At 39.0% G+C, this 27,501-nt stretch overlaps 1 protein-coding gene across 1 annotated transcript in view; it reads right to left on the minus strand.

Moving 5' to 3' along the window:
* LRRC7 (leucine rich repeat containing 7) overlaps positions 1-27,501 on the minus strand; it is a 180,414-nt gene that overhangs the window by 29,943 nt on the left and 122,970 nt on the right. Inside the window, 6 exon segments of the mRNA XM_075155536.1 lie at positions 4,126-4,326; positions 9,832-9,956; positions 10,698-10,797; positions 12,815-12,884; positions 22,204-22,319; positions 22,723-22,852. Coding sequence (XP_075011637.1) covers positions 4,126-4,326; positions 9,832-9,956; positions 10,698-10,797; positions 12,815-12,884; positions 22,204-22,319; positions 22,723-22,852 — 742 coding nt within the window.

Below are 27,501 nucleotides of genomic sequence, written 5' to 3' on the forward strand. Positions count from 1 at the left end.
ATGTGGTCTTCAGTGTGAGGACAAAAGTCTCAGTACTGCCCTGAGTTATAACACCCTGATATGTGAATTGCACTCTCTGTGCTCTCCCATCTCTGGAGGAAACAAGCTTCTGTTGCTCTTTATCTAGATGGAAATGCACCCAACTGCATCCATCTCACCCAGGCTGCTGCCAATAGAGAGTGTCTCAGACCTTTTGCAAAAAAGCCACTTCGTGGTCCATCAAACATAAACCAGCCCTACATGCCCTGCATATACGAGTTTGTCCAGAGTGCCATGTCCAGACATGTAATACTGCACCTCCTGAGTCCTCATGCAGGTGGGGACAGACAGAGCAGTAGCCTTAGGGGGTCAAGTGATGTCTTGGACCGATTTTGTGGAAGGTAGGCTTTATCTTGGAGGCAGCCCTGAATAATGCCCCTCCAATCCAGACACTTAGATAAGGTCATGCAGAAGTCAAAGTAACTCAAAATGAACTTTAAGACATTTGACATCCTATCTGAAGAAAGGTCTCTTGTGAGTCAGACCTCCAGATGAGTAAACCATTACCTCCTTTCTCCTTTGACAAGAAGGCACCAAGGTCATAACTTCAGTAAAGATCTTTTGTGCCATGGAGAAACCAAAAACTCTATCATGAAGACATTTCTGACTCCTGGTAAAATATAGGTAATTCTGTTGCAAAGCGCTTATCAAGGTATGGGCTTAAAGCTGATACAAACCAAAAATCTTTAGCATATATTCCTCTCCCAAACAGGAGAGACTGTCATTGTGCATCTCATTAGCGGAAAACAGCTCCCACAATAGACACATCAACTGAATCAACTGAAGCCAGGCATCCTGGGGGAAATAAAAGCGTGTAAGTCTTCCTGGAAAGGCAAGATGATCTTTTAGGACAGTCTCTGAAACTTTCACTAAAAACAAAAGAAAAAGAACACTCCTCTCCACCCCCACCCACCCCAAAAAACCCCACAACCCAAACCCACACAGTAACAAAGTCAGAAGTTAAAAGGATTGAGGTCCTATTTTGACTGAGATGAGATGAAGATCTCAGAAGATTCAATACAGCTGAGGTGGTATTTTTCTAGCTGTTAGCACTGGCACCTGCATCAGATCACTCAAAGAATAACAAGCTCTCCTTTTTACACAGTATTAATAAACCTGCTAGGAATTAACACAAAGGATGGAAATCTAGTCCAAAAGTTGGACTAGAAAAGACTTTTTTTTTAATCCAAAACTGAGATTATATAGAAGTATTTCCAGTTTATTTGTCAATCCATACATATCAAGAATATTAACTATAAAGATCTTAATTGCTGATTTGTGGTATTTCTCATTGTTTCTCATGGAAAGGCTACACAACGCACTAAGTTATTCTTTTTGTCCAAAATGCAAATCTTTCAAAATGACTTAGGACAATGAAGAGGTTTATTTTAATTGATGATTAATTAAGAAATTGTTTGCCTATTATAACTGAAGGTGGAGGATGATACAGGGGATTTGAAATGTAGCTTGTTACTCATTTCAGATGCTCCCTTTAATTATTTAGAAACAGTTTTGTGAAGAGACGTGTAAATTAATTGCAAGAAAACCCAAAAGAGATCAGAAAAGAAACCAGCTTATCTGGCCTCTGAGGATGAAAAAGTGAGCATTGCACCTGAAATTAAATTACCTTGTTATTAGAAACTGTCTTCAGTCTAAATCTATATCAGAACACACCTGCATTTTCAAACTGTATTTTAACTTGAGGCTTGAGATCATGTCTCCTAATTATCTGAAAAGCAAACGGAGCTTAATTATGTTTTATTTAATGTGTTACAACTAAAATCATGCTAATATTATTCACAAAATAATTCACATTTTTTCTGCAGTTTCCCATACCTTTTCTTTATCTTCATGCAGGAAGGCAAAGAGAGGAAAATGTATACATCATCCTGCTTTACAGCCATAAAATTTTCCCAGTGTCGTTATTCGTAAGAATGACAAGAACACTTTTTTTCTTTTCTTTAGCTGATGAGATAGTTGTGTTACTAGTCTCGACTAAGTACTAGGGAAATTAAAATCTGAGAAAGTTCCACCATCTTCACTATTATAATAATAGAAGACAAAAAATACATCTTCACTGGTATGATGGAAATAGTCATGCACTCACATCAGTTGCTTGTGGTAGAAAATTAACTAGGAAATTGCAATCACATTATTTAATTGCACTTCAGGAATTACCGCAGGGTCTTCAGCAATTTAACTATTTTTATAGAATGCTTTTTGTGATACTCATGCAATTAACTGTTCATGTACATTCACAAAAATCTAGATATGATTATTCTTCTGTTGCAAAAGTGAATGCATTTTTATCAAAGAATGAAACACAAGAATGAAATTTGTCTTCATCTTTTTCTATGTTAGAACACCGTACGTAGTCACAAAAGCACTTCAGAGTAACTGTAGTATTTTATGGTGTTGCTGCCATTTACTCCTTCCTTACACCTCCATAACGGAGGCTTCACTGGGCTCTGCACACTCACAGGACTCTCTGCTGGATGTTAACATTTTAGTTTAACAACTTAACATTTAGTTAAACAGCAACTAAACCAGTACAGCCATCTATTTCTGAAGCCTGCGTCACCAGACACAGCCACAAGATCAAACACCTAATGTCTTTGTCAGACAACATTGATTCAAATTCCAGAGATAATATGTGTGTGTTCACCGTAGGGATAATTAAAACCTGCAGAAAGCTATTAAGAATATTGAAGTTCAAAAGCTAGATGATGCAAAATAAATTGTATGTATTGAGCAACAACAGCAGAACATGTCAATACTCATGCCACAAGACATAAGTTAATTCAAAGGCTAGATTTACACAGTAAGAAAGAATTTAATGAGTAAAAAGGAATAATGGTGGAATTTAAGATTTCAGATTTAGTTAAAAACATGAATGATTTAACTTAAATATTTCAGTTCGATGTACTAATCGAAACTGTGCCTAGATTTGAAGAAAGTCTGAAGCCATCTTAAAAGAAAACTTTTGGGTTTTGTTTTTTAAGAAATGAAAATGTTTAACTGTAAATAAAACACACAGTATTGACAGAGCAGCTACAGTGACTGCAGATTATGTAAGAACAGCCAATCTGTGTTAAGGATATGAAAAACTAAGGAAGACAAATTCATGCATACACGACTAGCCAGAGACAGGGATATTTTAAGGACAATTAATTTATTATAATCTTTAAATAACAAAGTGAAAAGATAATGTTTTCCTCATTTCTTTCTTTTGAACACTAAGACTTCATAAAGATTTTCAAGAATGCTGGTATTCTTGTAGATCTGTCCAGGCTTATAAACTATCAGTACATAGTGCCAGGGTAAGAGACTTCCCTTATTTATAAACTGTGCCTGCATAAAGTAAGTTGTTAGCGTGAATGTTAATGAGTAGATGCCCTCTGAGATCAAGCTTCAGCCATTTGTAACAGCTTTGCACAAGACTGCAGTATTTAGGATTTCACCTTTCAGCGACTGTATTCATGTTAGAATAGAAGATGCTGTTACTACGCATACTGATCCACTCTGGCAAACATATTAAGGGCTAGATTCTGCAACTCATTGTAAGTCGCTGTTCAGGGGGTGCCTGATCTGAAGTTTCCTGCAGTCGAAGAAGCAATCCTCCTGACTTCATTAACTTTTGACAAGGTTAATTGGCTATCTACTACACGTAATGTGAATAGAAGAAGCAGAACCTAATGGCATAGTAGGGTCAGACAGAACAAACTGACTTGTCATTAACATATTTGATGCAGAAGTACACTTACTAAAGTCTGAGATGTAAACTGTGATCAGGTCCATTCTCCTGCTAATATGCAAGTCTCTCATATCATTAAAATTTAGGACAGTGCTTGTATATATCAATACCAAAATTCAGATCTAGATAGATTTAAAACCAAAAATTCAGTCTGATAAACTCAGTATTATTGGGAAAAACAGCAACTCAATATAAAACTAAATTAACTTTACGGAATGAAACTAGAAACTATTTGGTATGAAGTTCACAGCAGATGCAGAATATCATTTGATGGAGTTATGTTAAAACCCCATCTCGAACCCTTGAGAGGAACAACGATCCTTTTACATTACCTCCACTGAAATCTCCTTTGGTGCCATGGGCCACTTGTGCTCATACTTTTCTTTCACAGTTTGTTCACTGTTCGCAGTTGGTGTTGAGTTCTCGGGCCGTACTCCATGGCTTGTTTTGCCCACAAGATTTTGAACTGATTTTACCATATTCTTTAAATCCTCCGGGTATGGAGTGGGATAACGTTTTAGATTTATTTCAACCTGAACATTCATAAAAAGAATTAAAGCACAAATACAAAATGAAAACAGCATGCAAACTAAAACCATGGTTACAATACTATGGCTAAGTGCAAATTCCTCAAATTTTTAATTAATCTATTTATTTGAGGTACTGTGTTACATACAGCTATCTTCATGGATTTTTGGACTGAAATTTGCTCTCAGTTACACTATGGCAACCTATTATGGAATTTCAGTGACATAAAATAATGGATGGGAATGGTTCCCTATAGGGCTATCTTTTACCCTGTGAGAGTATTGTACTTTAATTCTACACTTTGCTTGAGAATACTGACATATTAAATCACACTTTTTCAAAACAATACCGGTGTAAATGCAGAATTAATTTAGCTACGTTCAGTGTACTGAATTAATCTGAATTATCTATGGCAGCTGAGAACAGTCTCTGATCTACTGGGAGCTATTTGCTTTTTGAGATGTATAATGTACGTACATGCACTCAAGTGTATCTTACTCTTTTTTTATACAGAAAATACAGGAAAACAGACTCAAACCACTACAGAAAATTCATCCTAAGTCACACTGAATAGTACTTTAACTGACAGACTCACAGATTTTCTAGAAAATCCCACATTATAAGTTTATAATTTTTATCACTCAGAAGTAGAGAAACATTGTATTTCCCAAGTCCAAAGCAATCCTAATTTGAAGCCAATTCTACAAAACCTCAGGGTTGAGTGAAAGGGGAAGAGTGGCTGAGAGGGCTCGTGGATGACATCACCCCGCATCATCTGGCAAGACATTACACTATCAGCAAATTGCTCTGAGAAGACGGTGCAGCAAATGACCACGTCAGGAATGGTCCAAGCAGGAAAGATGACATACATGATGCTGATCTCTCCTTATACCTCCCCCACTGTGTTACAGACATATTTGGTCTGCTGAACATCACACCACATCATGAGAAGAGATGCTGAGGAAACTGAAGTGTGCATCCAAACAAAGCACGACCTCGGCAGGGTGGCTTGGCCTGCGCAGAGAGTGTGGGCAGCTTGTAGGTCTGTCCCCCGAGCCTAGCCTGCGGCAGATGCTTTCCTCTCAGCACAGGGCCCTCTCCTCCACGGAGCACCTCCTGCCCTCCCCGCTCTGTCCTTCAGGCTGCAAACCTGCCCTACCTCCACCGCCTTTGTCCAAGCTGTGAAGGATGGTTGTGGCTTAAGCACCGAGCTGGGGACTCACAGGGCGAACCAGAGAGCACGCCCTGCAGAGCAGCAAGCCCGCTGCTGAGCGCACCTCACAGCCACCAAACGCAGCCAGCTGCAACGCAGAGCCTGACTCTCTCTTTGGGCCTGAATTTGGGGTGGAAATGCAAGAAAATCTTTCAGTGGAGTAAAATTGCAGCTCCCAGTGCAAGCATGTCAGGATAACGGTTCCCAGTTATGAGGCTGTGAAATTTGAAATTACTCCACATTTACCATGTGATGAGTATTTGGAACCATTTACCACAAAGAAGCTTTTACCTCATTGTGTACGTGAGGTAAGCAAAGGGAGCTTACTTTTAATAGCTCACTATTATAGCTGTTGGATTTTAAGAAGAAATCGGGAGGGGACGCAGCTGGGACAGCTGACCCCAACTGACCAAAGGGACATTCCATACCATATGGCGTCATGCCCAGCATATAGAGCTGGGGGAAGAAGAAGGAAGGGGGGGACGTTCGGAGTGATGGCGTTTGTCTTCCCAAGTCACCGCTACGCGTGATGGAGCCCTGCTTTCCTGGGGGTGGCTGAACACCCGCCTGCCGATGGGAGGGAGTGAATGGATTTCTTGTTTTGCTGTGCTTGTGCATGCGGCTTTTGTTTTACTATTGAACTGTCTTTATCTCAGCCCACCAGTTTTCTCACTTTTACTCTTCCGATTCTCTCCCCCGTCCCACCGGGGGGGAGTGAGTGAGTGGCTGGGTGGGGCTTAGCTGCCAGCTGGGGTTAAACCACGACAATTCCTAACAAGTAGGAAAAATGTAATTTTGGATTCAGATGAATATGGTCTTTTGATAGGAATATTTTAGAAGCAAAAGCATGATCAGTTTGGAAAATAAAACTATATGAAATACTAGCGTACAATTCTGAACCACAGTAGAATAAACATTACAGATAATAGATTCTGACATGACTTTAACATAAAATGTTAAAATGTATGACTATGATGTCATATGTTAATACAGAATTTCAACAGAAAAAATAAATTAAGTCTGTAAAGCATTACTAAGGCTCTGGTTGATTTACGGTTGAAAGAAATCGTATTTAGATGTGGCCTAATTAGGCAATTGCTTTTTCACAAAATTCAGACCATGATTTAAGTGTAAGGTCTACAGACAAACATAGCTAAAAGTCAAGTCATAGAGCAAATCCTCAACAAGTACTAGTCAAGGAAAAATTAACTGAAAGACTTTCATGAGAGAGACAAGTCATAGACAGGGATTTCAGCAAGCGTTTCATATCACTGTGAGTATTAATATTAAACAGTAAAAATACTGGCAGCTGTGGTAGGTGATATCCACTAGAATGCAGATACTTTCATCACTGATTTTAGACTTATCACTACAGGGGAAATCTGTACCTGTCGATACAATTCTTGTATGCTTAATGCTACATCAAAAGTAGCCTGACCCTGAAAAGAGAATTTTCGATGTTCAAAATTCTTGATTGAAGAAGTTATTGAACAATTCCAATTACCAAATGTATTTTAATATATAGTTGGCTGAGAGTTCAGTTTTAACTATGAAAGATAAAAAGTGAGAACTATGTATGCTTTTATAAACGCTACCAATGTTTGTGGTTGCTGCCTATTGATAATTTAAGTTAACCTTCAAATTAATCCTATAAAGATCTGGTGAAACTGCTAAAAACATAAATGTTAAAACCTCCCTAAGACCTATTGCAACACATGGATGGAGCGACACACACTAAGTTCTCAAAAGGTTCCAGCAATTAGCTTTTAGTTCATGTGTGCGCGTATAAACACAGGCTGGTGAACAGTTCAGTCAAATAACTTTTTACAACACTTCTATGGCCATTCATATATAGAGATGAATTGGCATTACTGGGAAAGAGCACAGACATACCAGAAGGGTGCAAATAAGAATTTCTACCTTATTAATAGTAATTGAATTTGAGGTCACGTTTTCATGGCTTGGGCAAAAAGGCTGTTTTCCATGATAGGGAAAAAACCCACACACACCTTCAGTGGGAAATTTTTTCCTTTCACAGCCTGGCAAGATTTCCCAGGTTTGAACAGTACTATTTCTCTACTGTCCGTTTTTACAAACTACAGGTATTTATGGGTATCTGGTGTACACACAGTGAGATATGAGAGAGGCTCTCTTCAAGGTACACAGACGGGAGGAAATACCTAATCAGCTCCTAGCTCCCTGCTTAGCTTTTCATTTAATAATTCTTCTCTATATAAGCAATAACTATAGCATCAGCTGCAAAATTTAGTGTTTTGGTCTGATGAGAAGATGTTAGGATCATTGTGGGGGACAGGAACATTGGATTGTATATGGGAATAGAGGAATCTCATGCAGAAACAGACTCGTACTACAACATTGGTTTATACCCACTCTCTATGGATGTAGAGAGAGAACAGGTACGTAAGAACTCCAGGAAATATATTTTAGTGCTGGACTCCTCCACAGCTAAGGAGCAGTGATACAGAGGATGAAGACTGTCTTGACCTTCGGATGGCCAACCCAAAACGTTACGGCGTGGTGCAGCCCTGTGGGACATGGATGACCCACATGGTACAAACCACTCTTCTGCTGGCAGCACGCCTGGCCGCGGGCTGCCCTCCTCATGTTCTGCTGCAACTGGGCTGAGGCTGCAGCTGACCAGTGCACACCTCTGGGAATGCAAACTCTGCTCCACAGACCACGACTTTGGCAGCAGCTTTGGGTGAGCAAAGAGCCCAGATAAGAAGCACTGCAACCAGAGCATCCATTGCATCCTGAAGAGCTCTGGTGCGGCGCGCCTGGACCTGGGATCACACCATGCAGAGACATCTGCTCACAGCACGGGCACAGGCCAGCTATTTTTGTTAAGTGCTGTTTCTAGGAAACCTGGAAATGTGGTAGTGTGTCTCGGCTGTGTTTGCCTCCCCGTTTTCCACACAGCAGATGGCAGCACTTGAACTGAAGTACAGAAACAGCGTTCAGTGGATGAAGGATTTATTTTTTCTACAAGAACAGTTTACTCAAAGGAAACATTTGTCTCAGTCATTCATAGTATTCTGAAATATATTAAAAACAAAATGGCTATCTAAGTGATATAATTCATATATTACATTTCAATATTTAAAATAATCCTCGCAATTGAATTCTGTGATCTTAGAAATTGATATCTATTTCTCTGTTAATATTTCAATTGTTTGGCACATTTGGACAGCCATATTACCCACCGTTAAAATTCTGATAAGAAGTGGTGGAACAATATAAAACTCTCCTAGATGCTCTGTTTTCCATATATGATCCATAGATCTGCAGTTCATCTGGGGTAAAATTTCAGTTTAATCTATTTATTGTGAGGCAAAGGTTGCTTTTTGACTACATTTTCTGTTTTACTAAAGCAGCAGAGTCCATTATATCTGGTTACAAGAGTTAGATGAAAATTCCTAATTGGGAAAAAAACTAAAAAGAAAAATCCAAACTTTCCAAGAAGATCTAAATGGAATGTTAAATAGCTATTAATAATAGTATTGTTGATTTTAAAATTAAAGTATGATTTAAATCTCCTCATATTATTTTTGTCTCTGGCAATACATTTTATGTTGGGTATCCTACCGCGGTTAAAAATTTGCAGTGTTTAAGTGTTTGATCTGGGTTAATTCCTTTATATTATTCAAGAAATAGAAATTTTCATGCCATGTAAATGTAGATGGTCCTGACAATATCCTTCTAACAATGTAACTGATTAAGGGCTCAACTGAAAACTCTGGAATGACATTAATTTCAGATAAATGGGGGAGGATATTGATGTTTTAATCTTCATTTTTGGTAGGTTACAAAATTGATGAGAGATAGCCTCTCCACTGCACATTCCTGTGTAACTCCACAAAGTTGCAAAGCTCTCGTCGACTTCCACTTTGAGAGGAATATGGAAAGCCCTATGTGATCTAAATATTTCTAAAGAACTAGGTGGCTGGACATTAATTCTAAGTCTCCCAACATTTTGTGTTAATTTTGTCTTTGTGACAAAACACCTGTCACAGTAGGAACGCGACATTAGGGTTATGGGCCTGAACTGACTTACGAAATCAAAGTTTTGCTGTCTAGACAACAACAGCAAAAGCAGAAATTGGTAATGTGTACTTCAAGGAGAACAGATATCTTATTCTTCCTCAACTGCTGTACCTGAAACATGGTGACGAGTATTTTCTGGGCATTTAGAACTCAAAAACAGTTCAACTCAAGATCTGTAAATTGGACCCTGTCCATAATATGTGAATACCAGAATAAATCGAATAGAACTTACCTTAACTTTCCCTGCATTTTCCTCCTCTTCCTTTTTTTCTTCAAATTCAAAGGCAACAGTCATACGTTGCTGTCTCTGCTCCTCCCATAAAGTAGGGTTAAAACTATCACTGTCTGATGGGAAATCTACAGTTAAATCGCAAACAGCAATGGACAAGAACAAGTAATTAGTGCACCCAACAGAAGATTGGAAATGATCTAAAAAGACATCTTTGCATTTGATCCTGTAATCTTGGGTTTTTGTTTTAAAACTGTTGAGGGGGGCAATGAGAGTATAACTGACAAACGATTACAAACAGAGTTTAATATTAAAACTGAAATGAGAGTGATGGGAAGCAACAGGTTTTCGGGGCAGATCTGGAGCTGAGGGGCAAACTCTCTAACTTAACGTAGGTATGTCAGCAGCCAAACCCTCCATCCTGCCATGCTCAGAGCTCTGAACCCCCATGTCTAGGAGCCGGCCCACCCCCCAGCTCTCTCAGACAGGTCCAGTGTCTCTGCAGGTTGAGCTGGCTCTGGCCAACAGCCTGTCCGCACGGCAGCAAGGCATATCCTAGAACTTCTGTCCCATGCGCACTCAATTCCCAGGTTCACATTGTTTATACAAGGCCACTCTTCTGAAAATAAAAAAGTGTTTAAGAAAATGTAAATCTGATGGCCTGAGAATAATGGATTTGCAAACAGGATTCCTTTGTGTATGACAAAATGTAGACTGTTATGTGTGCACCACTGGCTTTATGTGTCAGAAGAGACACTCACACACAGAACCACGTCTGAAACCCCTTCCTCTCCCTCCCTCTGTTTTTCTCTCCACTATCTGAACAAGCACTGTTCCTGCCTTTGTAGGCACTGCTGATGGTGTTTTACCTTCATCGCTGCGGGGTTGCTGGGGAAACATGTAGTTAGTCAGTACTCTCTGCTTTGTTTCTGGGTGAGCCTCAGTTTGCAGTGGAATGAGAGCCTTGGACTGTACAGGAAAGACAAAACAAAGAACCGTTAACTCAGAGCATGTGTGCTAACTGAGATGGGATTCTAGCACTTGATAAATAGAAAATACAAGATTAACTAAAATTCTGTATGAAAATAAACTTCTCTATATAGACTAAAACAAGTACTAATCTGGTGGAAATGCCTCCTCTCCCATTCCTCACTTCTGTAATTCCTGTAATTCCTACCGGGATCAACAGAAGAACACTAAATACCATAAACACTGACTGCATGTTCAGAGTCATACCAGGGAGGAAGCTAAAGGATCAGCCGAACAGAGCTGCAACTACACAGTTAAAACACCCCCATTATGGCTGTGATCTATTTTAAGCTAGGCTAACGAGGAGTAAATTCACGACAGTTATTCGTTCATGCGAGGGTAAACCTGGTGCAAGATACTGGAGAAATTACATGGAGGTACTCTGAATATTCAGATGTTACTGTTGTGTTTTACTTCAATTGATTATTTTTTATTATTACTTTGCTCTAATGTAGCATCTAGGAACGACTGTCATAGTTCATAGAATACAAATTAATCTATGCTATACCACAGAAAAGTCAAAATGCTGAAAAAATACTGTATATTTGAAAGGAAGTGTATGTTCTGTGGCTGGGCTGAGGAGACATGCAATGTTTTTTTTTTAATGGAAATTAGAGTGAAAAAAACGAGAATCCTAATTTAACACATTAAAATTTACTCATCATTTTCTATTATCCCTCCCACTTAGTCTCCCCTCCCTTCAGCTTTAAAATTTTTTGCTTGGCTATAAAAGTAAAAAGTACATTTAAGGAGCAGTACAGTAAGTATGTACCAACATAAATCTATCGACTGCAATGCATTGGGCTTTGCTACGATTTGAAGGCAGGGTGAATGGTACGCGCTGGCCAGGAGTCAGCAGGAATTTCACCTGCCACCTTGACAAAGAAACGACCCTGTCTGCAGGGCCGTGCCCCGTGGACAGGCACGGGCTCTGCTCTGAGAGGTTCTGCAACCAGCGGTGCTCAGCACAGGCGTACGCACACGGTCTCCTGCAAACAGGCAGCTGCAGGACCTGAGTCCCTGTGGCTTCTTCGTATGGATAAAAGGATGGATTAATTTCCAGTAGCATGATAATTGGCCCCTGAAGAATTATCCTCATCAACTTCAGTTAAAGAGGTATAATATCTGACCATGGGCATTATTGCAAAGTGAGAAAGATGAGGTTATGAGAATTTATTGAGATGATTAAAAAATGTTAGGTATGTCGAACATTTCTAACATTGTACAAATTGAGTACAATTCTCCATTTAGAGTTAAAGTATGGAAGTGCAAAATTATTCTATCCACCAATCGTGGAAAGGATCGAGACTTATTTTAGTGCTCAGAAGCTGGTTGAACTGTTACATTTCTCAGTGTTCATGTTACATAATTTGCTTTAAAATAGAATCCTAAAGAATATACAGTAGTGAAACCAAACCCCTTGGAACAAAGAAAGGCATACTTAAATTTAAAAGGAACTTAAACGAGAGTTTTCTCCAAAACAAGACTAAGAGTTCTTGCACCTTTTACATGTTTAAACTCCTACTGACTTTAATGGAGTTTAAAAGATACAGGAATGGAAGCATGGACAGGAAAAGGGAAAAGGAAGACAAGAAGAAGAGAGGCATAGATGGAGTAAAGGATGGGACAAACTAATAACAAGTTTGGTCACAAAGTCTTACCTCTTCAATTTCTATTTATAAAATATTCTCTTGATACTTTTGGCCTTTATTTACTACTTTTGTAAGGATATGGAAGCTTAGCTAGATGCAAGTACTAAATCCTGCAAAGGTGATCTTTCCAAGTTAATAAATGACAGCCAGAAGAATCTATACCTTGATATGAAAGTATAACGCTGGACTGGGAGCAAACACTTCTAAAATTCTACTACAATCATCTATTAAATTATAGGTTTCATTTACGGCCCTTGCTAAGACCCCTAGTTACTAAAGAAAATATGAATATTGAAAGTCATTACCTGGTTGTCAGAAAGCCACAAAGCTGCAAGTTCTTTAAGTTTAGTAAAAGTGAACGGTAAATTCTTCAGTCTGTAAATGACAATATTGGAACAACATGAATCCTTCATTTTCACAATAGTTTCTTTTAAAGATTTGTATGTAGCATGTTTATCTTGATCATACTGAAATTGCTATAATTTCATATCTTTATTTTCTCTCACTTTTTACTAAAATATAATGTTTTATTAAGGGCATTCCACATTAAGAGTGACATTTGGAATCTAAAACTACTGACATCATACCCTAAAGGTACTAAGGAGATACCTATATTTTGCTTTGGCTATAACGTAACCGAAGTTACAGCTTATAACACAGAAAACAGAAAAAATCTTGGTCCCAGGGAGACCTAAAGGAAAGGCCTAACAGTTTTCAGTGTAGCTAACAGAAATCCTTTTATTGGACATTTAAGTTTTGGAACAGAAATACTCTAAGATTATTGAAAATTCATTTTTGCAGAAATATTAGGAAAAAGATTAATATAAATATTCATAGTGAACCTAAATGACAAAATTAAATGAAACAGTTACAAAATTAGCATTTTAATTATACATGTAAACGCATTTCCTAAAAGTGATCTGCATGAGGGAATGGGGAAATGAAGACTAGATACTTGTGGAAACTTCATTCATGTTTTTCCCACTAACTAATTCTGAACATGTTATTTTTACTTTTCAGTCTGTACCAACACGAGAGGGCTGTCCTAACCACGTACTGATATTCCCCCATCCTTGTGTTACAGAAGGTTGGGGAGCTGGAGGACTGCAGGAAGAAATGGACCGACCAAAGGACTGTCTACAAAGACAAAAGTTAAATGTGATTTAACAAAAAAAAGAGGAAAAGCCCTTTTCTGAGAGAGTCAGACAATCCCATACTGTGGAAAGAAAGGCTCTTACAGATACGCTCACTCACACCTCAGATAAAGACAGGCAATCCACTGTCAGGTACTCCACCTGCACGGCATCATCAGGAGAATCCTTTGCCCCTCTACCAGCAAATAACCAACAATACTCCTACAGTCTTCTTCCTATTAAAAATCTATCTGTATTTCTGGGAGATAAGCACCTCACAAGCTTTTGTACCATTGCCTCTGTGCAGCGCTTTGAAAGTGTACCCATTATGGAACTACTTCAGATGTATTTTTGCCACAAAGGCATTACCATTAAAAATCGTGTTATTTAGAAAGCAGTGTGTACTTACTGCAAGTAACGCATTTTAAAGATTTTAGTAAGAATACCTTATACTAAAAATAACTTATCTATAAAAGTGAAATAAATTTACATGAATGTATACACATACATAGTGTGCTATGACATAATCTCCAATTAAATGCCTGTATAGATTAGAGTGGTTTTACATGTGTGTTCATGTTTAAACCTAGAATTAATGCCATAAGAAAGTAAGGAGTGTCTAAAATACCTGTCTTATCATAAAATGAATACTGCAGTGTGGAATCGTGCAGTATGTGACATTCTTTATAAATTAAGGTTACAAGTTTAACCTTTAATAGTTAACATAAAGATTCTTAAATAGATGTTTTATTCAGAGCTTTTTTTCTGTATAAAAAGAGAAGAACTTTTGCTTTTCACGTGATACCTTTATTTCTTTACACTTTAGGATTCAGTACCTGTAACCTAAGTTTCAAAACTATACAGAGGGTTACTGGCGACGTTTCCAACGCACTCAAGTTGAGAAGTATGTATCAAAGGGAGAAGCAAAATTGGTAAGCATGCTTCAGAAATGATGTGTGGCAAGGGGATCTCCAAGCTGGTTTTCCATTTCCATATTCAAATAAAACACAGGTTCTTTATTTTTAATTCTTCTTTGCCAATAAGCCCAGATACCTGTTTTCAAACATCTGAAAAGTTCCGATTTTAAGGATTCTTTAAAAGAAAAAATCTCAAATTAGAGACCAAGGAATGGAGGCACCCAAAATCATTACTGTTTTTTGAAAATTTTCAACCAAGATAAGCCTCAGCCTCTTTTTCTAATTGCAGGGTTTTTTTGCAAGTTTAAGACTGCTTTTTGAATTGTGTACTGTAGGAACATTTCTCCTTCATCTGTACTAACAACGCACATGCAAACACTCTGACTTTCACGAACAACTGAATTACCAAGTGATTTTGCATCACACCCACTTTCAAAACAAGGCCCATGACAATTGTCACTGACACTATATTAGTTTAACCATGAAAGGTAAATACATAAATGCTTTTCTAGCTTCATCAGTCAAAATAAGGATTTATGGACAGCTACAAAGGATCTCAAATATTAGTTATGCATGGATGTGGGTTGATTACTTTCTACATACTATAGGCCAGATCCTATTTGGTATAAATCAGCATAACTGCTGATTTCAAAGAACTAACTCACATCATCCTCAGTAAAGGATTTGGCCTCCTCTGAAGAGAAAACTGTTCATCAGTAATTGAAAAAAATGATTAATCTGCACTGCTTCCATTGATCTAATGACTGCAATCAAATTTCAGTACAAAGAAATGTAAAGTTTATGGCTGTGCTATTCAACAGAGAGCTTTTCTTTTATGCTTAAATGCTGAAACTTCTCACTAGATAGTTTGGAAAATTACAGATGTAATTGTTTTTATAAATCTAAGGGAAAATATATTCACAATACTAGATGAAACTTTAATTGGTGTATAGATAGTTAAGAAGATGGCCAAATTAAATTAATGTGCAATTCAAAGGCAAACTATGCTGTACCAGAATGCCTTATTCTTACTATGGATGGTATTTTTCTCAGCCTGAATAAATAACCTTTGAATGAGGCCATTTCTCTGCTGGAAGGTGCTGTTTGACTGTTTCAGAGCAACTGTCGCCAGCAGTCAGGACTGGGAACAGGACTAACAGAAATACAGCCATAGACCCTGCACCCATTCCTTCAGGCATCAGCTGAATGGCATCCAGAGACATGAAGTCTGTGGGAAAACAGTATCTCTGAATCTTCAGAGCAATTGCACTAGTTCTAATGCTTGGCAGCCACCCACCGTGCATGCTTTCTTGCATGAGCAACAGTTTCATTCCTGTGCAATTTTTTAATCACTAATAACTTCAATTTGCAATCTCTTAAACCGATTTGTAAAGAGCTGAAAATGCAACAGCCAAATTAAAGAAATCTCTTATAGAGATTATCTGTATTCATATTAATTAGGTTAAATTACAGGTAAAATCATGTATGCCACTGGTAAATGTAAAAGTTGACAAGTTATTAATAAAAATTCTTCTTTTAAGGTAAATCCTGAAGCACCAACTGATTTTTCAGGAAAACAACTATCCGCAGTAATAGTTTGGAAAAGCATGAAATGCATATGTTCTTTTTATACTGTTTAATTTCCACATAGAAAATGTTTTCTCATGAGAAAAAAGGAGAAGACATTTCCCCTGAAGTTCCTCAAGTGCATAAAAACAAACTAAACCAAAAACAGCACACACCTAAACATTAAACTATTGTACCATATGACTTCACAACTTCAAAGAAGCTACATGTCAGTGTTTAACACCATTCTGGAATGAGGACTTTAGAATAATTCCTTCCATTATTAATCCTAGATTACATCTTTTGCATAACTTGTTAACTTCTTAAGGGCTAAATACTTTAACAGTAAGCTAATTAATATTATTCATGGATCACAAGAAGAGCAAAGAAAATGTCACTGATACTGTTTAAATATAAAAAAAATCAAATGTCGATATTTGAGGTGTCTTATAGGGCAAAGGTAGTCTTTGCTTTTATTGTAAGCCTACTGACAGACATAATTTTAACTTTTCTTTCTTGATGATAATTGTTTTTCTCATAGTTTTGTAAAATAACCCACTACGTATTTGTACCAAGTACTAAATTTTGGTTTTGTTATGCCCTAAGTAAGCAAGCTCAGAGTATGGGAAGAATTTCCACTGATTATCAGTTTGAGAATACAACATACAAAGAGCTTACCAAACACCTAGGGGAATACTTTCTAGATTCATCGATGCATATAATATACTTTGGTGATATTCAGAAAGAATTTTCAAATAACCCAAACATGAAAAATTAATGTCAAACATGTTGAAAGTTAATCATAACAAGCAGCATTACCAGTCAGTTGGTCAAGCCCAGAGATAGTTGCTATTTGTGACAGTTCTCCAAGGTAACTCTCAGCAAATTGATAATAATAGGGTTTTCAGAGTGTGAAAGTTTAAAAGAACATGATTCATATTAACTCATCAACATACTGTTCACAAAACCACTTGTGGGTATACATGGCCAGAAGTAATTACCTCTTTGGCAATGAAGAATATTGTATAATTAAATAACTAAAGAGAAAAAGAAAAGGTACACCAGTGAACAGTCTTTTTTTGACTGGATCATGTAATCTTAGGACCTTTTTTCATCTAACTTCTGTGGGTGAGATTCAGAGCAGTAATTGAGTTCTGACCCCAGGACAGAAGTAGAAGCACTACAAATACAGAAAGGTGATGATTCTTTCAGCTCTTCTTTAAGAACAATCTAAAACTAAAAGAAAGGTTACTTACCAGTAACCGATGCTCTTTGAGAAGTGTAGCCCAAATGTACATTCTAACAATTCTACCTCTCAATCACAGGACTCATACCTGGAAGGACTCTGAGGAGAGAGGAGAAGCAGATGGAAGACAAATGTATATGTGGACTACACATTGTGAAGAACACCGGTTACTGGTAAGACATCTTTTTTTCTTTGAATGAATCCCATGTGCACTCTTAACAGTGACTGAATCCAAGCAGCTACCCCCAATGACTCATTACATGGTGGAGGTATCGATAGCTTTCATGCAAGTAGTAATTGCACAACTACTTTATCAAATGCTGCATTGGTACTTGAAGCACTGGAGACAGTGTTATGCCTGGCAAAGGCAAGGATGAATCTCCAGGTGGCTGCACTGCAGGTATCTGAAATCAAAACTTTCCTAAGCCACCTAAGCTCTGGTCAGATGCGCTCTAGCCCTCATTAGACTCCACCTTTGCAATCTGATAGCAAGTCAGGATTCAACCCATCATTGCCTGTTATTGTGTAGAGACAACCGAATACTGCATTTCCCAGGGATGAAGAGCCTGTAACAGGGTTGAAAAGATTTGGACCTGTAAAGATAAAAGGAGAGAGGACTCCCAACTATGGAGATGAGAAGTATATACTCTTTGAGTGTATGGCATGGGAAAGAAAAGCTGGAGTCTAATTCCCTGGTTAAAATGGAATTCCAACATGAATATTTCAATAAAGTCCTGGAACTAAACCAGCTTCTGGTCAGTTAAGATCAGCAAGGTCCATCTTACAGCAATGAGGGCCTTCAGAAGACATGGAACAAGAGCGAAAGCCTGTAGTAGCTGAAACCATAGTATTAAAAATGCACTGGAGAGGGACTCCAAACACTGACCCACCTTTGAGCAAAATGTGTCAACTCACAAAAATTTGAGATTCCTGTTAGCCTGAGTGGCAAGGAGGTCTATGTCAGGTTTGCCTCCTTCCTGAAAGACATCCAATCAGGATTTTAGACCAAATCTCCCAAAATGTTTCTGACTTTCATACCCGGACAAGCTCCAGATAATGCAAAGAGGGAGAGCTCTTCTTTTCCTCTTTACACGCTACATCACAATTGTCCATCACTCCATGTGTGTGTGACCATTCAGAAAGTAGACTGCAAATTTTCCACGCACTCTGGTAAGGCAAGTTCAAAGCCATCCTTGTACTCTACATGCCTTGAGGCATAATGCACTCCCCATGCCATGAGGAACATGTCCAGAATGAACATTTTTGGTGGCAAAAGGGCATCTCTCAATAAACACTTGAGTAGCCCAGCTACTAGCAGAGAAAGTCACTGGGATAAAGGCAATGACGCAAGAGGCTAATGGATACACAAGTGCACGATTTACAGTCACAGTTGTAGACACTGGAGGTGAAATTTGGCATGTGACAAAGTAGAAGGAGATGACCCTGAGGTATTATTCACTGGGATGAACCTGCAGTGGGCAGATCCCCAATGGAAGACTGTGTTCCCTTTGTAAAACGATACATCCATGATAATCAGCATGGATTGACAGTCATGGTGATGGAGTCTGTTCCCTCTGCAAGGAAAATAACATGCAAAGATGCATGAGTAACAGGACACCTGCCAGAATGGACATGAAATCCCCTCTGGTGTCAGGAGGAGAAAGTCATCAAGGACTGACCAGATAAATTCTGAAAGAATATGCGATCATATGCACAGGCCATCCCCATCTGTTATGTAGTACAGGGAGCAACAGCTGGTTGGCAGAAGATTTGTGCAAACGTTGGAGCTTTCATGCCCAAAAGGCTGCGTCAGCAGTGTTTGGTGTGAATGGGTCTGCCTTAGCAGTGGAGCCCACAGAGGCCAGGGCTCAGCAGGTCTCGTAACAGGCTGACAGGGAAAAGGCTGACCCACATCCCAAGACCCAGGAGCCCACCACTGTAGGGTGAAGCACATGACCCCTTGGCTCTAGAATTGTCTTTCTGCTCTGCTTGTGTGTTTGTGTCTCTTCTTCCAATGGCTCAAAAGGGTATCCAGAAAAAGAGCTGGTGTGCTCTACCTTCTTTGTCATATCTGAAGCAGGAAGAGTAGAGCGGCAAAACTGTTGTGGTAACATGGAAAGGTTCCTAGCAACAAGCGGAGCCCAAGTACACTCCTTATTAACATGTACATGTGGACTCATTCAAAGAAAGAATGGATATTGCCTTAATGTTAATATGAATGTGAAAATGGGAAAACAGAAAAGTAAAAAAAAAAAAAAAATTCAACGTTAAGATGGTATCTGAACTTTGTCCAAACTCTTTGGTGCCAAATGTTAAAACTTTTTAGTTTCATTAAGGTGGGAAGTTCCATAACAAAAGCATTACCGCAATGCCTCAGCAGGGTAACATTTAACCTCAGCTGGAATTGATATCAACAAAGAAGGAAGAATTTACTCCCCAAACCTCTCAAGAAAAGTACATGAGACAATTCAACCACGTTTAAAGGTTGAAGGTCTACAGTCTGAGTCAGTTCCTATCTCTCCTAGACTAGACTGTGCTCTCCCACTAGTTCTACAATGCTTACAACTCGCTGTACAGTTTTTCAGGTGGACTTGAGAGAACAGCTTCCCACCCCAACAAGCAAAGGTCCCGTTCTCCTGTCCTCCTCACACCTGCTTTGCAGCACAACCACTGTTTACCTTTAGCTGGCTTTGGTGTTTGCCAGACTCCACGGTGAGCAAATGGACTGTGAGGAGTGTAATAAAATGAACACAACAAGAAGAACGATAGCTTCTTCCATTTTCAGTGAGATAAATCAGCTCAGTGACTTGTCCAGTGAGCCCTGAGCAAGCATAAGGGCAGATGCAGGGCTACCAGTCAGCACTGAAGGAGTGGGAAGGACAGCAGCTGACGCATTCCACCCCAAGGAACACCACGTCATTGGGATGCTGGTCTCATAATTACCTTCCTCCACAATGGAAATCCCAATCCTCTTTCTACCTGGACAGCTGGGGAAAAAGGAAGGTGGGGCAGGACTGCTGTTCTGGTGGCATCCAGCTGTCAGGTCAGCTTGGTCGGGACACCTTGCCTGCTCTTACCACCTCCATTGCCTCCTCCCAGCAGTGAGCCACCTCCTCCCTCTCTCACCCCAGAATAGCACTCATAATCAGGAATTACACATGAAGTCACGTGCCTGACACCAGCAGCTGACCTGACTGAAAAGTAACTTGGCAAAATAAGGGGGGGGGGGGGGGGGGGGCTGAAAAAAAGGCTAGTTTTCTGCTTTCTCAAGGCAAATTCATGGCACAATTACAGCTTTGAAAAGAGGGCAAACAGAGCGATCCAGCTCAGATTGGTTTGATGTGCCAGGGAAGCACCCTGCAGTTGCAGCTCCTTGGACTCCCAAGAGGCCCCGAACCAGCACTGCCCTGTTGCCTCCCCACTCCTATGCCCACACTCTGTGCCTCCTCCGCGTGCCACTACAGCTGGCTGTGCAGCGACAGGGTGGACCAGCCACTGGAAACGTCCATCTGAAAACTCACCATATTCCTGACAGGCTGCTTTCACTGTATCACTTACGTATTCAAGACCACCACACGCCTGGGCAAAATCGCACTAGGACAGGACAGGGTATATGGGTGCAGGAACAGCGCGGGGAAGCTGCACTGCCTTTGTTGGCAAGAATGCCAGCCCGAGGGAGTTTGAAGTGTTGCCTGAAATACAGTTTCAGGCGCTAGCTGTACAGCTACAAGCACGAACACATACTGCTGCGGTGACATACTGATGGGAGAGCACTCCCTGTCCCTGGGAAAGCACTGGAATCTGAAACCTAAAATCAAGAGACCCAAGATTTGATTCTGAGACTTGGACAATTTCAACACAAACTAGAGTTAAGTTTAACTTTGCGTTCTGGTCCATACATAATGTATTTTATGACACACAATTGCAATGTGGAAAATTATCTAGCAGAATTAAGCAAATAATTTTAAACAAATATATTACAGGGATTTCTACATTACTTCATTTTATATTTTATGGTCAGCCTTAATTTCAACAATGAAACTGCTGACAGTAAATCAGACACAGGTGTGGAAAGTCCTTCCTCTGATTTTTACTGAGGATGGATGATAATTACTGGAAACAAAATGGTATCCACACACCATTTGTTGCACTACCAAGCAAACTTGTATTATACTGAAAATTAACATATTCTTGGAACACAAGTATGTATAAATTTCAAGGAAAAGTCAGTTTTTTCTGATGCCTATGGCAGCATGGGATAGGTATCAAGAAAGGCTCATTTCAAGCATTCCATTTCTCAGAGGAAGAGTCATGTGCATAAGAACAGGAGAATCTGTTTTTTCGACAAAACCTTTGCTCTGCTGAAGGAAATAAATAGAAAATTTTCTTTTGATTTTAGTGGAGTCAGAATAACATGCTAGTGTGCTTGCATTTAATGATTTCCTATATATCAGCTCGTCACAATTTTTTAATCATTAAATGTTACAAAGTTATATACAATTTTAAAGCCAAATATCACACTTTCACATGGAAACACCAGGAGATAAAAGAAGTAAACAGGTTTTAATATATTAAAACACACTGAGACCCAGATCTTGGCCCCATTCGAGTTTTTCTTTGGATGTCAGTGCAACTAAGACCAAACCATAAAGATTTAAAAAAAAAAAATCAAGATTTTTTCCTAATAGTTTAAATAAACTAATTCTAAGAACAATTTTTATATTTTAAAATATATTTTATATAAACGTATTTTTACAAATACCTAAAAAGAAGTTTAATTTTTTTTTTAAATAAATTCTTATAATGGGTTAGAAAAATTATGTGAACTATACCTGTTATCGCTCAGATTTAACACTCTCAGCTTCTGCATCTGACCAATTTCATCAGGAAGAAATTCTAGCTTGTTAGAACGCAGAGACATTACTGTTACGTTTTTACAGCTCCCAATCTATAGGAATGAAAAAAACAAAGATGTTACGATACCTACCGTGATAAAATGTATTATCACTAACTTTTTATGTCAGGAGTTGGCCAAATTGTGCTTTTACTATGACAAAAAGCAGAAAATACAGAATCTAAAGTCAGAAAATAACGCTCTCCCTTTGCCAGTAACATCAGGGAAATACCTAGGGTTACCTGCACTACTCTTCAGAGTGATATTCTCACCTTTACATAAATTTACTAATTTACTGGGTTTACTATTTTACTGTTGAGTATGTAAGAAAGATTTGGTCTTCCACATTGTGCAGAAACAATTGGTTTAACAGATATTTCGTCTGAGTAGGGATGAAATCTTGGGCCTACCGCAAAACATTTCAATCTGTAACTTAAAAACAGAATCAGCTTCTTACTTCTCTGGGCAGTTCAGGAAGGAAATTCTCATCCACAGCCAACGTCCTCAGATTATGAAGGTAGCCGATAGTAGAAGGTAAGGACTCCAACTCATTACAGCTGCAGTCAAATTCTTCTAATAAAGATAAACTGAAATTGTAAATACACTTGTTAGATGCTATACAAGAACTAGATAACAAAAATTAACAACCTGAAACCTCTGAAAGTTTTAAAGCATAACACTACTACAGACATCATGCCCTGAAGAGGGAACCTGTATTGCAGATTTCCCTAGGAGAAGTCTGTAATAACACGATTTTAGGAACTATGAGGGACACTGTTAATCAATCTTATCCAGCAAGGCAGTTTAAGAAAGACCACTTAGCTTCCCGACATTATCATTCTTACTTTTTATAGTGAGGAAGTATTCCAAGTACTTCAAACAGATAGTGATCAGGGCAATTCATACTAAGCTGAAGAATCAAACCAAAAAGTTTATAATCTTAACATACAAAGACAGACAACAGGTAAAGAAATACCACTGGTGAGAGCAAAGGGAAGGGAAGCAGAAATTGCCTCCAGGGTACATTCAACTGATGCGATTGACATAATTTCTAATACAGATCAGTTGTGAAAAAAGATGGACTTGGATCCAAACCCAAAGTAATCTCAGCCTGTGGTAGTCAGACACAGCTTTTGTAAAAGTGCTTATCTTTCACACGTTGAGAAAGCTGGCTAAAAAGTGATCTTCAAAGGGTATCTGTACGACAAGGACCAAAACAAAGCAGACCAAAGTAAGGAATCTTCTGACACTCAAGTTCTCTCTTTAAAAAAAATGAAATAATCTCCATTTCTGTCTTGTATCCCTTTTCCTAGATTGTTGTACTCTGTCAAATTGTGAAGAGAAAGAGACCTGACCTTTCCTCCAAGTAGTCATGTTTTCAGGAAAGAGGATGAAATAGAGACAGTTGACAGAAACTCCTCTGTTGAACTGAAGTCCAGGTTAGCCATAGCTCACGGTACCAGAGAGCAGTATGTACAGAGAAGGCACAGCTTCCTAGCGCACGGAATTGGCATTCAGTATATTCCTGCATTTTATTATCCATTAAGAGGTTGTGAAATGAGTTGGAGGTTTGGTACCGAGTCCTAAACGAAAGGGGCCCACATCGTAAAAGCCACCACCTTCTCTGACGGCAGCTGGCACCTACGCAGAATGAAAGCCAAGGAAATGCCAAGAGAGCTGACCCAATGCAGAACGCTGACAGTCAGCGCTTGAACCTCCCCACCCACCACTGCTCTGGCACGGAACAGCCTTCAGAGGCCTCTCTCTGCTCTTCAGGACCCTGTCCTCGCCAGTCACACAGCCCTCAGGACTCTCTTGTGTTTGCTTTTTCCTGAAGACAGCAGGTGGTACCAGGCAACACTTAAACATCAATCTTTCTTTGGTGATTAAGAATCAACAATCCGACCTTTGCTAATGCAAATAACACAAACAGGAATGTATATGTAATACATGTTATATATACAGATATATAAAAATATACACATATTACATATATATTATGCACAAACACACACATATATATAAATATATTCCGAAAAAATATCTACTGAATCTCTTAAAAAATTAGGCTGGATATAAAAATTCTTGAAATGAATGCTGTACTGCACTGCTCATTCAGCTCATGGAATAAAAGTTTTGTGACCCGTTACAAATGCCATCGTTCCCTGCTTCTGCTGCCCCTTTTTCACTCCACATGTACTACCCTTTTCTCTCAAATGCTTTAATTAATAGTAAGGTTAAATAGCAAGCAATTATTTCTTCCTCAACGTTTGTCATCTCCCTGTCCACTGATGAAGGGACGAGGTGCCCAGAAGATTGCCTGTTTTTTTTCCAAATGTTTTGGTAGATCTGATAAAAGGTTTTACCTCTGCTACAGACCTTGCTCTTTAGTATTTAGATGAGTCACAGCTGCAGGACTAGACCTTCACTGTATGGCTAACTTACCTTTATTCCAGTTTCTTAATTTAAAAAAGGTCTTTCAGCCTTCAAATTTTATGAAACATGAAACCAGAAATAGCTATTCCTAACATGGAATTCTCAGAACTTTCCTCTAATTGCTGTATTTCAGTAGACTGACAAGTCAAAGTGAGTCATACAGTGATTAGTGAAAGAGATGCATGGAATATATCCAAAAGCTCTGCCAGGTTTGGTTATAGCTTTTCTTTAATACAAGCTTTGTATCCACAACAATTTATTTCAAACTAGATACAAAACAATTTCAGTGAAGGCAAAATTCAGTCATGTTTACCTACTTCATACAGAATATGGGCTTGACAGAGCGAAGTCCAACTGGAAAGCTTGTTAAATTGCAAGATGCACACATTCTTCCTTTTACTGATGATAACACAACCAGAAAAGCTTGAAAATAGATAAGCTAATTGAGAACTACTATGTTTCCAATGGCAATCGGAAAATCTGACACTCTGAACTGTAACTGTGGAAGTTTCCCTGACAGTGAAGAGTGGCTTTATCAGACAACAGAATTTTATTTGAAAGGTATTGTCCGGCACAGACATTCTCAGCTTCTCTCCCTCCTGATGACATCAGCAGCAGACAAATGAAGATGGCCACAATGAAAACAACAAAGTCAGTGTTTTTATCTCTATAACTACCACGGTTAAAAAAAATACACACTTCAGAAAGTGATTTTTCATTCATCATGGATTGGGCATGAAAGTAAGTTGACAATAACAGCTATAATTCCGACAATGCTAATTTAGCTAAAATATCATTAACCTTACTGTCTTCTTGGGCTAAACTCAGATCATTCTTGATAGGTTTAAAGAAAGGCAGACAAAAATCAGATATGCACCTGCTGTTCAGTTTGGCACCCACTGAAATGAGGCATTTCACAGTACATGTCCTAAGGTAGATGAGGAATATTTTTAGACAGATGAGTGGAGAGAGATTCACGGAGAATGAAGACTGCCATGAATAAAAGAGTAGTTCCAACCCATCTCAGCCCCATTTCATACAGTCACATACCTCTTCTCCCAACAGCCACAGCACCCATACAACTGCCAAAGCAGCCCAAATCCTAAGAGCTAGCTACACCCACTATTTGTCCAACATCACACAAAAGGAATTTTGCAGACCCAGGAATACAAGTTCTCACTTTGCAGCATCTGGAGCTGTCAGATATGGTATAGACTAGACACATGCACAAAAGACTCATCAAACACAATACAGTGGCTCTTGAGCTACTGCACCACTACCTATGTATGGGTCACGACTTCCCTCGTGACACCTTCCTACCCACAAAGTGGGAGCATGGGCATTCTCCCAGGCCCCCAGATACCACCTCCAGTCTTTGGGTCCTTAATTGGTACTTAACCAATGTGAATCCACTGGTTTTATGAGGAATGTTTCATTAAGCTGCGTCTACTGTGCATAGTATCTTGCAGGGTCAAACTCTAAATGCCACTTACAGGCTTGCCCTTTGAAAAAGACTGCCAAAAATGAGGGTGGCAGTTCACTATTAGCAACATCGACTCAGACAGCGTTGAAGTGCTCTGTGTCTCATCATGAAATTGATCCCTGGAGGGAGAGTTCCTTCCTGCACGTTGCTAATCTTCATGTGACAGTAATACACTCCGCAGTGGGTACTACGACCATCATTTAGGAGAAAGAGACCCAGTAGGAAACTATCCAAATGGATGAGTCAGAGAAAGGAAGTTCATTCTGATGTGGGAGACACTGGCGTCACTAAATGAAAGTACTTCATTTTAAAAGCACAACCAATCACTCAAAAATAATGTTGTAACATTAGGTGATTAGCCTACTGCTCTGCATATACACCATTTAGAGCAGCGGTATGCATCTTTAAAAATGTAATTAAGGCTCCATGACAAACACTACTGAACAGATAATAGGGTTTAAAAAAAAAGAGGGGTTACCCTTCAATTTGAACAATTTAATAAATAAGAAAGCACTTTCATGACAGGTTTTAAAAATCGACCCCAAAAATTGTTAAAGTTGGACATTATATCAACCTTTTAGCAGAGTGTCCAGTACAGCTTTCAGCCTTACGAGCTTTTGCTGCCTATCAGAATTTATTGCTACTCAATGTTTATAAGATTTCCCCTTTTGTGATTCGTATAACCAACGTTTAATACTCTCTATGAATGTCACATAAATCTAATGATACTGCAAAAAGTACAGCATGGTAAGCCAAACCTGAGCTTTCAGTTGCTACAGTTGTAATAGTTCACAAATTTGGATCTTTTTTCCTGACTAAATTATTGAAATTACTACTAAAATGGGTGCAGGAGTAGTAAAGCACTGGCTGTGCAGGTTAGAGATTATTTCTATTCTAGAGACCTCACTGTACTACCATATTTTTGGACAAGTCTAAATGAAGTCTTCTAGGCTTTAATTTTGGAAGCCTCAGAACAGCTCTGGCTTAAGAAAACTACTTCTAATGAAATGGTTTGTTGAGCTGCAACCTGCTGAAGAGCGAACGGTTTTTGCACTGAGAGCAAAGGCACAGAGTCTGAGTGCAACTCTGCTCACAGGTGCCCCATTCCCAACGTTTCAGGCTGACAGCACAGACCTGGTATAAATGGTATAACTGTGTGTTCACTCACACCAGGCAGACAATCATTACTTAGGCTGAACTCTGTTTCTTCTGCATGGATGCTACTGCTGGTGCAAGGAGGGTGATGAAAGCACTAGAGCTACAGCTGAGAAGGCAGCCAGGGACCATGTATTCTGAAATTTTTTCCAAATACCAGTT

Source organism: Calonectris borealis, chromosome 8, assembly GCF_964195595.1.
Source record: "Calonectris borealis chromosome 8, bCalBor7.hap1.2, whole genome shotgun sequence".
Lineage (NCBI taxonomy): Eukaryota > Metazoa > Chordata > Aves > Procellariiformes > Procellariidae > Calonectris > Calonectris borealis.